Here is a 13,053-nt window from a genome sequence, read left to right as displayed (position 1 = left end):
TTTTTTAGTTTTTTTTTATTCGATATAATTTATTTACATTTCAAATGATTTCCCCTTTTCTAGCCCCCCCCACACTCCCCGAAAGTCCCGTAAGCCCCCTTCTCTTCCCCTGTCCTCCCTCCCACCCCTTCCCAGTTCCCCGTTCTGGTTTTGCCAAATACTGTTTCACTGAGTCTTTCCAGAACCAGGGACCACTCCTGCTTTCTTCTTGTATCTCATTTGATGTGTGGATTATGTTTTGGGTATTCCAGTTTTCTAGGTTAATAACCACTTATTAGTGAGTGCATACCATGATTCACCTTTTGAGTCTGGGTTACCTCACTTAGTATGATGTTCTCTAGCTCCATCCATTTGCCTAAGAATTTCATGAATTCATTGTTTCTAATGGCTGAATAGTACTCCATTGTGTAGATATACCACATTTTTTGCATCCACTCTTCTGTTGAGGGATACCTGGGTTCTTTCCAGCATCTGGCAATTATAAATAGGGCTGCTATGAACATAGTAGAGCATGTATCCTTATTACATGGTGGGGAATCCTCTGGGTATATGCCCAGGAGTGGTATAGCAGGATCTTCTGGAAGTGAGGTGCCCAGTTTTTGGAGGAACCGCCAGACTGCTTTCCAGAGTGGTTGTACCAATTTGCAACCCCACCAGCAGTGGAGGAGTGTTCCTCTTTCTCTGTACCCTCTCCAACACCTGCTGTCTCCTGAATTTTTAATCTTAGCCATTCTGACTGGTGTAAAATGAAATCTTAGGGTTGTTTTGATTTGCATTTCCCTAATGACTAATGAAGTTGAGCATTTTTTAAGATGCTTCTCCGCCATCCGAAGTTCTTCAGGTGAGAATTCTTTGTTTAACTCTGTACCCCATTTTTTAATAGGGTTGTTCGGTTTTCTGGAGTCTAACTTCTTGAGTTCTTTATATATATTGGATATTAGCCCTCTATATGATGTAGGATTGGTGAAGATCTTTTCCCAATTTGTTGGTTGCCGATCTGTCCTCTTGATGGTGTCCTTTGCCTTACAGAAACTCTGTAACCTTATGAGGTCCCATTTGTCAATTCTTGCTCTTAGAGCATACGCTATTGGTGTTCTGTTCAGAAACTTTCTCCCTGTACCGATGTCCTCAAGGGTCTTCCCCAGTTTCTTTTCTATTAGCTTCAGAGTGTCTGGCTTTATGTGGAGGTCCTTGATCCATTTGGATTTGAGCTTAGTACAAGGAGACAAGGATGGATCAATGCGCATTCTTCTGCATGCTGACCTCCAGTTGAACCAGCACCATTTGTTGAAAAGGCTATCTTTTTTCCATTGGATGTTTTCAGCCTCTTTGTCGAGGATCAAGTGGCCATAGGTGTGTGGGTTCATTTCTGGATCTTCAATCCTGTTCCATTGATCCTCCTGCCTGTCACTGTACCAATACCATGCAGTTTTTAACACTATTGCTCTGTAGTATTGCTTGAGGTCAGGGATACTGATTCCTCCAGATTTTCTTTTGTTGCTGAGAATAGTTTTAGCTATCCTGGATTTTTTGTTGTTCCAGATGAATTTGATAATTGCTCTTTCTAACTCTGTGAAGAATTGAGTTGGGATTTTGATGGGTATTGCATTGAATCTGTAGATTACTTTTGGCAAAATGGCCATTTTAACTATATTGATTCTACCGATCCATGAGCATGGGAGGTTTTCCCATTTTTTGAGGTCTTCTTCCATTTCCTTCTTCAGAGTCTTGAAGTTCTTGTCATACAGATCTTTCACATGTTTGGTAAGAGTCACCCCAAGATACTTTATACTGTTTGTGGCTATTGTGAAGGGGGTCATTTCCCTAATTTCTTTCTCAGCCTGCTTATCCTTTGAGTATAGGAAGGCCACTGATTTGCTTGAGTTGATTTTATAACCTGCCACTTTGCTGAAGTTGTTTATCAGCTGTAGGAGCTCTCTAGTGGAGTTTTTTGGGTCACTTAGGTAGACTATCATGTCGTCTGCAAATAATGATAGTTTGACTTCTTCCTTTCCAATTTGTATCCCTTTGACCTCCTTATGTTGTCGAATTGCCCGAGCTAGTACCTCAAGTACAATATTGAAAAGATAAGGAGAAAGGGGGCAGCCTTGTCTGGTCCCTGATTTCAGTGGGATTGCTTCAAGTTTCTCTCCATTTAGTTTGATGCTGGCTACCGGTTTGCTGTATATTGCTTTTACTATGTTTAGGTATGGGCCTTGAATTCCTGTTCTCTCCAAGACTTTAAGCATGAAAGGATGCTGAATTTTGTCAAATGAAAACAGCTACTTTTAAAAGATATTCACATTGGAGAAGAAACAAAGGTTACATCGTTCTATACAACAAGATCACCAGCAGAACCGTTCATCTGTGGTTCTTGGAAAAGGGAAAAGGATTGAGCCAGTGTGCAATTTATTGCTGTTTTAATATCAATAATGATCATCTTCCTGTTTGGGGAAAAGCTTAAGTAAAAATATGCTTACTAGGAGGACAGTAAGATCATAAACTGGGGCAGTAATAATTATCTTTCCTTTTCATTTTCAGGGTCCCTTAGACTTTGACTATCAAATAAAACAGCCAGATCTGCAATAACACTTGCTTTGAAGCATAATGCAAACTTCATAACTGCTTATGGATAATTTTCCCCAGGAGAAAGAAGAAGTGAATTCAGGAAAGTGCCTCTAGTTGAACTGAGTTATACAGGAAAACACAAAATGTGCATTTTAATGTCTCTAATACCTACCATCTTAAACCTCTGCTAGGGTGCCATGGTTGCCTACACCTTTCTGTTGATTTTGGATCATACACCACCTTACTCCTTTCAAGGTACAATTCCTTTAAGCCTCAACCTTGCACAAGCAAACACCAAGGTTTTTCAACAAGTAAAATATTTATTTATTGCAGCGTTTACATAGGTGGAAGACATTTAAGATGTGTGAAACTGTGATACTGTTCCCTGCAGGTTTCTCTCTTCTTCTATGTCAGGATTTGAGGGTTGTGACCCCACTTTGACCCATTTTTCTCACAAGCCTATGATTTTTAGTGTGCCCTTTTGCATAATACCAATGCTTTCAAAGTGTAAATAGTCCACTAGAGTAGAATTGGCTTTACAGAGGAAATACGGTGGTATGGTGGTTTGATAAAGAATGCTGCTCTTTATGGGCTCATAAATTTGGATGCTTACTCATCAGAAAGTGGCACTATTTAGAAAAGATTAGGAGATGTGGCCTAGTTGTAGGAAGTATGTCACTGGAGATGGACTTTGAAGATTCAGAAGCCCAAGCCATCTCTCTCTGTCTCTCTCTGTCTCTCTCTCTCTGTCTCTCTCTCTCTCTCTCTCTCTCTCTCTCTCTCTCTCTCTCTCTCTCTCTCCTGGATGTAGAACTCTCAGATACTTCTACAACATTACCTGCCATGATGGCAATGGGCTAAAACTCTGAAAATGTAAAGAAGCCTCAAATTATGTATTATGTCAAAATAAACTGCCAAGAAAATCAATATGACATAACAATATATATCTTTACTCACTTTCCTGAAATAAACCTATATTAAACTTTTCAGTATATCTTCTTTATAATCTTCAACCCCTTTGTGTGAACTACTTGGCCCAGCATCAGTGTTGGAAGGTACAACACAGGGGAAAATGGATTGGGGATGTAGTTAAGTTAGTAGAGTGCTTCCCTGGTGTACACAAAGCTCTGGGTCCAATCCCCAGCAACACATAAAGCAGGCCTGGTAGTGCACATCCAAGCACCTGAGAAACTGAAACAGAAGGATAAGTAATTCAATATTATCCTTGGCTATACCGTAAGTTTAGGATAGCCTGGCTTACATGAAACACTGTATCATGGAATGCTGTATCCAGAAATAAATGAATACAATTTTAAAAAGCAAGAGGCAAGACAGGGAGCTAGCATACAACCAGTCAAAGGATGATGGAAATGCACTGACTCCAGTGAACATGCAAGGCATTTTTCTGGTTTTTCGAGACAGGATTTCTCTGTGTAGCCCTGGCTGTCCTGGAATTCACTCTGTAGCCCAGGCTAGCCTCGAACTCGGAAATCCACCTGCCTCTGTCTCCCAAGTGCTGGGATTAAATGTGTGCACAACCACTGCCCGGCATATGATTTTCTGGTTACCATTTTGCCTGAGTTTTTCAGGACTCAGCTCTATTACCATCATTCTACCCAGTAGACTTTCCCAGGCTTCAAGGATGGTTTCAGTGAATGATGGAGTCCTTCCCTTGATACATTGGTTACATGAAATAGTTTTTTTTTTTTTTAAAAAGTATTTATAAGAATAATACTGTCATACAGGCATATTCCCAGTGTTAGCTCTAAAAGCAGAATTCTTGTTTTTAAAGAGTCTTATACCCTGTCACCATAAAAGTAAAATGTGGCAGAAGCTTCTGAATGGCAACGAACTTTCCCAGTGATACTTTTCCACTGTTGTTTGGTTTTTCACATTACATCATAGAGTTACTACAGTAGCACCTTTATGTGGATACTTCATGAACTCAGTTTCTTCAGGCTTTAAGACAAGGAAGAGGTCTAATCATTTGAGAAGCAATAGATCCAATGTGCTGAATACAGTACCCATTGTAAAGCCACACTGCTGGACTCAACTCACAGCTTGCCAGCTTAGACTCTGTAGTGAAGTAACTTAGCTGGATAATATTTTAGTTTCCTTAAGTACTAAGTGAACCTATAGGGTTTACTGTGGGGATTAGAGTTGGTACACAACCTTAGCCACAGCTTACCTCAGGTATGCCAGAGCCACAGGCATATGGTGCAAACACACGTACCAGGGAGACAGCCAGAAATGCGAACAGCAAGGCCCATAGAATGTACATTAAGTAATTCAGAATGTAAGCACTGGCACCCTAGAGATCAGACACAAAACAAGGAAGAAGTGATGAGTCATAGCAAACCTCAACATACCCAACCCCACCATCTCCATCAGAGAAGGCAAAACTGTGGTAGGCTCAGAGAGGTTCACCCCAGGCCTGCAAAAAACAAAAGAATAAGTTGCTGCACCCAGGTGGTGGTGGTGCACGCCTGTAATCCCAGCACTCTGGGAGGCAGAGGCAGGCGGATTTCAGAGTTCAAGGCCAGCCTGGTCTACAGAGTGAGTTCCAGAACAGCCAGGGCTACACAGAGAAACCCTGTCTCGAAAAATCCAAATCCAAAAAAAAAAAAAAAAAAAGAAAGAAAGAAAGAAAAGAATCAGTTGTTGCTATTGCTACAGCCACTACACTACACAAAACAGAATCAGGTGTTTTTCCAGGAGCTATTTACACAAACCTTCCATTGGATGAAATCTCAGCAGTAATGGAAAGCAAGGACGATGCTGGGTAGTAATCACCACTTGCACGGTAGTTAATAAAAGGTGTGGTGCAGAAAACTCTGCCTGTGAAACTCTGGATGATTTGTTTTGTCTTGTCTGTCTGTGGTGGGATGGCCTCTCTTAGCTTTCATTACAGCCACACCCAGACCACAGTGAATAAGTGTCAGTACTGTGTTTAAGAAGGCTGCCTCTCTAAGTGTGGTCCATGGACCAACAACATCAGCATCACCTGTGGGCCTTACCCTAGGGCTGCCAAATCAGATACTTCACACAGGCACACAGCCCAGTGCATTTTAACAAGACTCTCAAAGATTCCAGCTAGTGCCAACATTTGACAGGAACTCTCATAGAAGAGAGCTGTTCATGAATCCTTTACAGAAGAATGTATTGGACTATTTGCTTCAAAGTAGCTGTGGGAGGATGTTTTCCTTTCTGATACAAACATAGTCTGGGCCCTTTCTCCTTTCTCAAGGGTTAAGCTTCTTTACACCATCTGGATTATTCAAGTGAGAGCAAAGGAAATAGAGATCACCTACCTGTCAGGCCATGACCATGGCCACATGTGTGCCATGGACACATTCCTGGAGACTGCAATGCAAGCACATATTTCTCACACTATGTGGTGAGATATCAGCCCAAGGAATATCTTTGATCAACTTAAATAAGTACTTTTTGGAGGCTAAAAATAACCTCTTACTCTTCTAAAGAGTAATTCTTTGAAACAAAGAATAAATCTTACAACCTGTTGAAAAGACAGGCACCTCTATTTCCCCTAGAACACATACTGCAAATAGGAGAAAAGATGGCAGCCAGCCAGTTCCATCTGCCAACACCCAAGTTGCCAAGTAGAGAATTTCTTTTTGGACATAACGGAGAGCATTGAAAATGTGTGAGATTTCAAGATCTCTCTCTATTTCTGAGATGTGAAAGAAGAGGTTTTAGTAAAATGGCAAAGTGTATTCCAAATGTCTTCCATTTCAACTGTTTAAGTCAGTCAAAAGAAACAAGGAATGAAGGAGAAGTTCAATTACAGATATCCTCCCAGAATACTCTAGCTGTAACTCTCTTCCATAACCCCTAATGTGAAGCTTGATACCTAGCTTAACTTGCTTTCTGATCCATCAATGATCCTCCTCCTCCCTGGTCTTCACAGTGAGGGTCTTTTGAGTCAGACCCTCACTGTGTAGACCAAGATGGCTTCAAACTCATAGAGATCCACCTGCCTCTGCCTCTCTGCCTCTCTGCCTCTCTGTATCTCTGCCTCTGCCTCCTGATTGCCAGGATTTAAAGAGATGCACCACCATACCTGGCTCATTGTATTGACTTGTGAGTTCACTTAAATGCTAACCTTCTCCTGAGCTATGATATTGAAGGTAAGTATTAAATCTGTGGCTCACTCATATATCCTGGTGCCTGAGATATGCTTTTCATAGAAGCACCATCTGATTGGGTCAGAAAATTAACCGATAAAATATTGTCATGGAAACCACAGTGAGAAGCATCAGTTCACACTCACTAGGATAGTTATGATGAAAACAGATGCTAGAAAGTGCTGGAAAGGATCCTCATTTATTGCTCATGGCAATGTACAACAGAACATCGAATCTACCAGATCTTCAATGGCTAAATATAGAGATCACTTATCACCCAGAGGTAACACCTATACCCTAGAGAAATGAAATATATGTCCCCGCCTTGAATACAGATGTTCATGGTGACATTTTTTCAGGCTAGCCAAAAAGCAACACATGTTCATCAAATACTATCTAGCCTATCCATACAAGAGAGTATCACCCAGCAATAAAAAGAAATACTACTCATGTTATGCTACAACATGAAGGAACTTAGAAAATAATATGCTAAGTGATACAAAATCCACATGTTGCATGAGTTCATTTAACTGAACTATCTAGAAGAGAAATCTATGGAGACAGAAAAAACATTAGCAGTTGCTTGTAGGTATCGATCAATGACTCCGGGATCAGTTCCAACACAGTTTTGTTTGTTTGTTTGTTGTTACTGTTGTCTTCGGTGGAGGAGAGTCATGGATAAAAATATTCTAAAATTATGTGATCATTACACAGTTCTGTGACTGTGACAAAAACCACTGATTTGTACTTTCTGTGAGAGAATCTGATGAATTATAAATTGGTTCCCTGAAAATGTTGCTTCAAAACAGATAGTATCTTTTCTTCTACCTTAAAACATGAAAATCAACTTCATTTCTTCAGCATAAAGAAGAAACCATTTTAGATAAGAAAAAGGCAAATGCACCAGCTGTGATGGCTCCATGCCTAAAATCGCAGAAATTGGGAAGCAGAAGCAGAAGAGTTACTGTGAGTTTCAGGCCAGGATGGGCTATAGGGTGAGACTATGTCTGAAAAAAAAAAATAGAAAAGAGAGAGGGGGAAAGAGAAAGAAAGAAAAGTCAGATAAAGTGAAGGAGAGAGAGCAGAATGGAGGAAAAGGGCCTCACAGAATATGCATATAACGTCCACAAAAGTGAACAAGAGTTTTCCAAATGGATTCAGAGCAGTGGCTCAATGAAAGCGAGCAGCAGCACTAGTAAGTGAGAGATTATTATCTGAAGGTGAAGTCATGAGTGTTCAGAAACTGGGAGGATCCCGCACAGATAATAACATACCTCAGACTGGCTCAGAAGAAGCTCTGACCACTTCTGCCACAGGGGACACTTGTCTCTGTCCTCAAAAGTCGTCTCATTGGATGTCCAACAGCACTGTTCATGGCTATACCAGAATGCAGACAGACAGACCCCCTCCTTGAGGTCCGTCATCCAATCAACAGCGAGATCAATGACTCCAGCCAAAGTACCTAAGAAATAAATGAATTACAAAGAACTGCCATATGGAGAGAAGACAGGGCATTCTCAAAGCTGAGGACACACCCACGACATAATACTATCACTAAATATGACAGCTGCTTTCACTTACCTGGAAGTCACATGAGCACTTGGAATAAGCCAGGAAAGTGGGCAGCCCAAAGAACCACAAAGGCCTTAGGCAGGCTCATATCAAGTAGGTGAGGGAAGACAGAATTTCAGGATTTACTCATCTCTTTCCAAGTTTTTAAGTTGTCAATATACATCTTGAAAAAATATTTTTGGGTTAGGAAGATAGCTTACTGATAGAACTACTTTCTATGCATGCATGAGGAACTGAGTTCAAGTCCCAGCACCTACATAAAACCTGTGTATGACCACGTGTGCCTAAACCTCCAATGTTGAGGAAGGGAAGCAACTAGAAGATACTAGATGCACACTGGACAGCCAGCCTAGCCAAAAATAAAAATCAACCAAACAAACAAACAAAAACCACAAGCTTCAGGTGCTGTGAGAGACCCTGTCTGGAGGGAATATGATAGAAATAAACACAGGAAGAGATCCTTGTTTGACCTCCAAATATGTATGTACAGGTGAATGCAGCCTTACACACATACACCCAACACCCACAGAATACACATCCCATGCACTACATACACAAGCAAATACACAACTCTTCCCTCTCCGATGGCTCCTTCTCATCAATATTTAAGTCACCCCTAGTCTACATTCCGCTCCATACACTGCCCTGCATCTTCCTTTCTTTCCTCCTCTACTCAGTCCAATCCATTCTTTCCTTCCACTAGGAATGCAATAGCCAAGTCCTCATTTTTCAGAACAGGTCATGCAACATACAACCAAGAGGCTGAATGTAGCCTACTGTTTTGGTGCTAGTAAAGCTTTATTTATCTCAGCATATCCATACTTTGACTGCATGCTGACTATGGCTCTTCTTCCTGCTACAGTTGAATTGCAGAGACAGAAACTACACAGCTCACAAAACTGAAAACCCTCATTTGCTAGCCTTTTATAGAAAGAAGGTTGCCAATCCTAGATTTAAGTTTCTTGACAGCACTTGACCCTGCTGAGCACTCCACTCTTCCAGAAACTTGTCCTCTCATGGCTTCTACAACATTTAATCTCTCCTGGTTTCCTCCTCACTGCCAGATTTTTCTGTCTCTCTTCATCTTTCCTACTCCTCTACCCAGCTTTATAAAGGGGATATTTCCTCAAAGCTTGTCCCTAAATCCTTTTCTTCTTTTATACTGTTTTCTTTCCTAGATATCTTATTTGTACCCCTCTTGCTACCATCTCTAAAGGTACACTCAGACCCGCAGAATACTATCTACGATAACAGATTTTGTGTGTGTGTGTGTGTGTGTGTGTGTGTGTGAGTGAGTGAGTAAGTGTGTGCACTTCTACTAGTTTGTGTAGCAGAGAAAAGGGCTTTGTCATCTAGTTTGTGTATCACAATTATTGTCAGGCCAGGCATCTGGACCAGAGTCCACTTCAAAACACATAATGTACAACTTCATTTATATGGGATGTTCAGAAGAGACAACAGTGAAAGGAAGTGGACTGGCAATGGTTTGGGTTCTTCCATAGCTAAACATACAGATAATATTAAGGTGGGAATGATAGAATTGTTCTAAAATTGGTCATGATTATAATTGCACAACTCTATAAATGTACTAAAACCCACTTAGTTGTATACTTTAAATGGGTTAATTATGTAATATGTATAGTATAATTCAGCAAAGCTCTTTTATACACACACACACACAGAGAGAGAGAGAGAGAGAAAGAACTGGTTGAGGAAGAGGTTCAAGGAGAGGAAGATGTGTTTTTTTAGAGAAGAGATCAAACAAATTTCAAGTGGAAAGTGACATTTAAACAAGATCTGATGATCACCCCCCAAAATCCATCATTTTTCAAGTGTTCAATCACATTAGTCTTCATCCAATCAATCTCCTTTGCCTATGCCCTTTGTTTGGTGAGCCATTTCTGCTTTGGTATGTGGTGCAACAGTGCCGCCTTGTGGTAATTTTTGATAAATTAGTTATTCAGAGGATAGGTGTGATTTCTCTGACTGGAAACCTAAATAAAACCAAGGAAGCATCCATCCAGGCAGTTGGGTATCTCAGTCCTTCCCACCTTCGGTGCCATGGGAAAATTGTACTACTTTCTAGATATCCCTTCAATATTCATCCAAATCCAAAGAACACTGGAGGTGCCTATCTCCAAAACCTCCTTATTCTGCATCTTCCCACCTTGTACTGTGTCCACAGAGCCAGCTTTCTAAGTGCTTGTTGCCTCCAGTTGCACATTGGAATCATGAAAGGAAAAGATAAAGTCTTTACTCAGCATCAGGGTGTTTTATGCAGAAAGTGTGTTTAACAGAAATTTTCTAAGAGTCAGCACAGTGTGTAGTCCAGATGCAACTATCCTGGATTCACCTTGCATTCTATGGGTGGATAGCATTACTTTGAAAGTATTAGCATATTCAATCATGAATTTCAAGGCTTTCTAGTAATAGAAAAAGCCCATAGTAAACCTATTCAGCATGTAAACAGGATCAAGCAGCACTGTTCATTTACAACTTTTCAGATGCCCACACTTGTTTTGTATGCCATCTTTGCTTTGGTCTGTGGTGCCACAGTTAAGATCAGGCTCTTGCCTTAGTCTCATTGGTTCAAGTATTAAAATGAAAGATGAATATTCCACAGCCTCATTGTCTCCCAAATGTATGGAGTTTGGGGGTGCTAGGAGCACAACACACATACCTGCTAGGAGCCCAATGAGTAGCATCACCACCCATCCTGACCAAGCATCTAGCAGGCTCTTGATGAACTCCCAAATAGACTCCTTACTTTTGCTGGTTATCTGACAATGAAAGACAGACAGCAATTGATCAGAATGCATTTTTCAGCTCATGCTGAAAGAATCTGAAGTAGAATCCTCAGGAAACAAAGAGACTGAAAAGATGGATATAATGAAGCTACTAAATTCCCAGTTCCATTATTCATGCAGCAAGGTAGCACAATGATGAAATGGGCTTTCTAGTTCATAGGGCTATAAGGATGCAACACAGGATCAGTGTTTCCCTTCACAGTGAATTTTAGATCATCAACGAGCAAATCAGATTCAGCACAGATTTTTATTCAAGGGGTTAACTCTTAGAGGCCTTTATGACATCATTATATCATGCCTCTTCCCCTCCTCATTCTGGGGGAGCCCTACACTCCTCCGGCATCATCACACCCACGATTTTTTGGTTCCCTATTTCATCTCTGTCTGGCTCTGACACCCATCTACCTCCCTCTGTACCCAGAATCTGTACGCTGACTTTTCCAGGGCCCTGCTTCCATCCCTACTCTCTCTTTAACTGCCCAGGCCACCTTGTCAGCGTCTCAAGTTTCAGCAGACACTTGCATGCTAGGGGGTCTCTCACTCTCCAAGGTGAGCAAGCAAGCCCTACCTGCATGCTGAGCTGCACAGCATGCTGTATCCCACCTGCTGCAAGATAGTCCCCACTCCCCTCCCTCCACTCATTATCAAAAGCATCATATTGTCTGACAAGAGCCTGCTGTTGTATAACTCTATTTCACTCTATTCTCTCCTATAAAGCTCCCCATGTCTTGACCCTGACTCTATCTCCATTTTTAAAGCCTTCAGTAAGAACTCCTTCCTCCTCTTGACCATGCTTCCAAGGCTCCTAGTTTTCTCTCTGTAGCACATATTTACAGTCCTCTGTGGCCATCACCAAGTCCTCCCCAGAGCCCATTTAATCGTTCCTGAGATAGTCCCATAGCCTATTATTCTAGGATAATCTCGATTCATTTTCTCCTTAGAATCCTTCAACAAACCTAGAACTCACTGAGATTATTTCATGCCTCTGCGCCTTTACAAAAGCCCACTCCTGATATTTAGGAACCTTTCCCCCTCTGATGTCCAAACCCTTGGTCACACGCTTTCTGAAAAAAACCTCCTATAGTCATTCCTTCTAAATGAGCCCACAAGCCTTTCATTTTGTACCATTCCAGTATACTGAATGCTAACTAGATGCATAGCAACATAGTCTCTCTCTCTCTCTCTCTCTCTCTCTCTCTCTCTCTCTCTCTCTCTCTCTCTCTCTCTCTCTCTCTCCATCTTCAATGTAATCACCTCTATCCTCAAGGATAAGAAAATGAGGCCCAAAAAACTGACAGCTTCAAACTCAAGCCCCACGAAGATTTCCAGCCTAAGATGTAGTCTAAACATTTCTAGATCCGGAGTCCCCTTGTTGCTTGCACTGCTCGTATTTTTACCCGAAGTACTTGCTATTGTAACTTTCAATCTTTGTCTCTGTTTTCTCACTAGTTCTTTTCCTCTGTGGAACCAACATGCAACACATAGCCTCAGGACTCACATCCTTTCCGAAAGATGGAAGCCTTGAGGAACTATTGGTAAGGAGCCCTTAAGCACGGTACCACCTACCTTTCTATGTCTGTCAGTGTCCCGGGACTTTTCCCTCAGCCAGTCTATGGTGTGGAAGTCTTCATAGGTCCCCACATCAGGGAACGGCTCATCAAGGAAGTCCATTAGGTTCCCAGAGGCACTCATGGCTCCTGCACTGACCATGCTAGTTACTCCTGGAAGAGAAGTCCACCTGTTAAAAATGCAAACAGGGCTCGTGTGTAGCTCAGGACAGAGTGTCAGCATAGCATGCATGAAGGCTTCAGTTCAATTCCCAGCTCCACAAAGAAACAAAGCAGAGCCATAGCATAAAGATGGCAGCGTGCATAATCCAGGAACTCTCTACTAAAGTATATAAATATCTCCCTCCCTCCTTCTCATTCTCTTTACCTCTCCCCACCTCTCCCTCCTACAGT

General features: G+C 41.5%; 1 protein-coding gene across 1 annotated transcript in view; it reads right to left on the bottom strand.

Moving 5' to 3' along the window:
* Positions 1 to 13,053, bottom strand: part of Clcn4 (chloride voltage-gated channel 4) — a 71,197-nt gene that overhangs the window by 31,462 nt on the left and 26,682 nt on the right. Inside the window, exons 3-6 of the mRNA XM_052171565.1 lie at positions 12,659 to 12,813; positions 10,966 to 11,065; positions 7,988 to 8,175; positions 4,757 to 4,879 (exon numbers count right to left, since the gene is read on the bottom strand). Of these exons, the coding sequence (XP_052027525.1) occupies positions 4,757 to 4,879; positions 7,988 to 8,175; positions 10,966 to 11,065; positions 12,659 to 12,802 (555 nt within the window). The 5' untranslated portion in view covers positions 12,803 to 12,813. The remainder of the gene's footprint in view (positions 1 to 4,756; positions 4,880 to 7,987; positions 8,176 to 10,965; positions 11,066 to 12,658; positions 12,814 to 13,053) is intronic.

Source organism: Apodemus sylvaticus, chromosome X (genome assembly GCF_947179515.1).
Source record: "Apodemus sylvaticus chromosome X, mApoSyl1.1, whole genome shotgun sequence".
NCBI classification, from domain to species: Eukaryota; Metazoa; Chordata; class Mammalia; order Rodentia; family Muridae; genus Apodemus; species Apodemus sylvaticus.
Note: the sequence above shows the minus strand (reverse complement) of the source record. Positions and strands in the feature narration are given on the sequence as shown.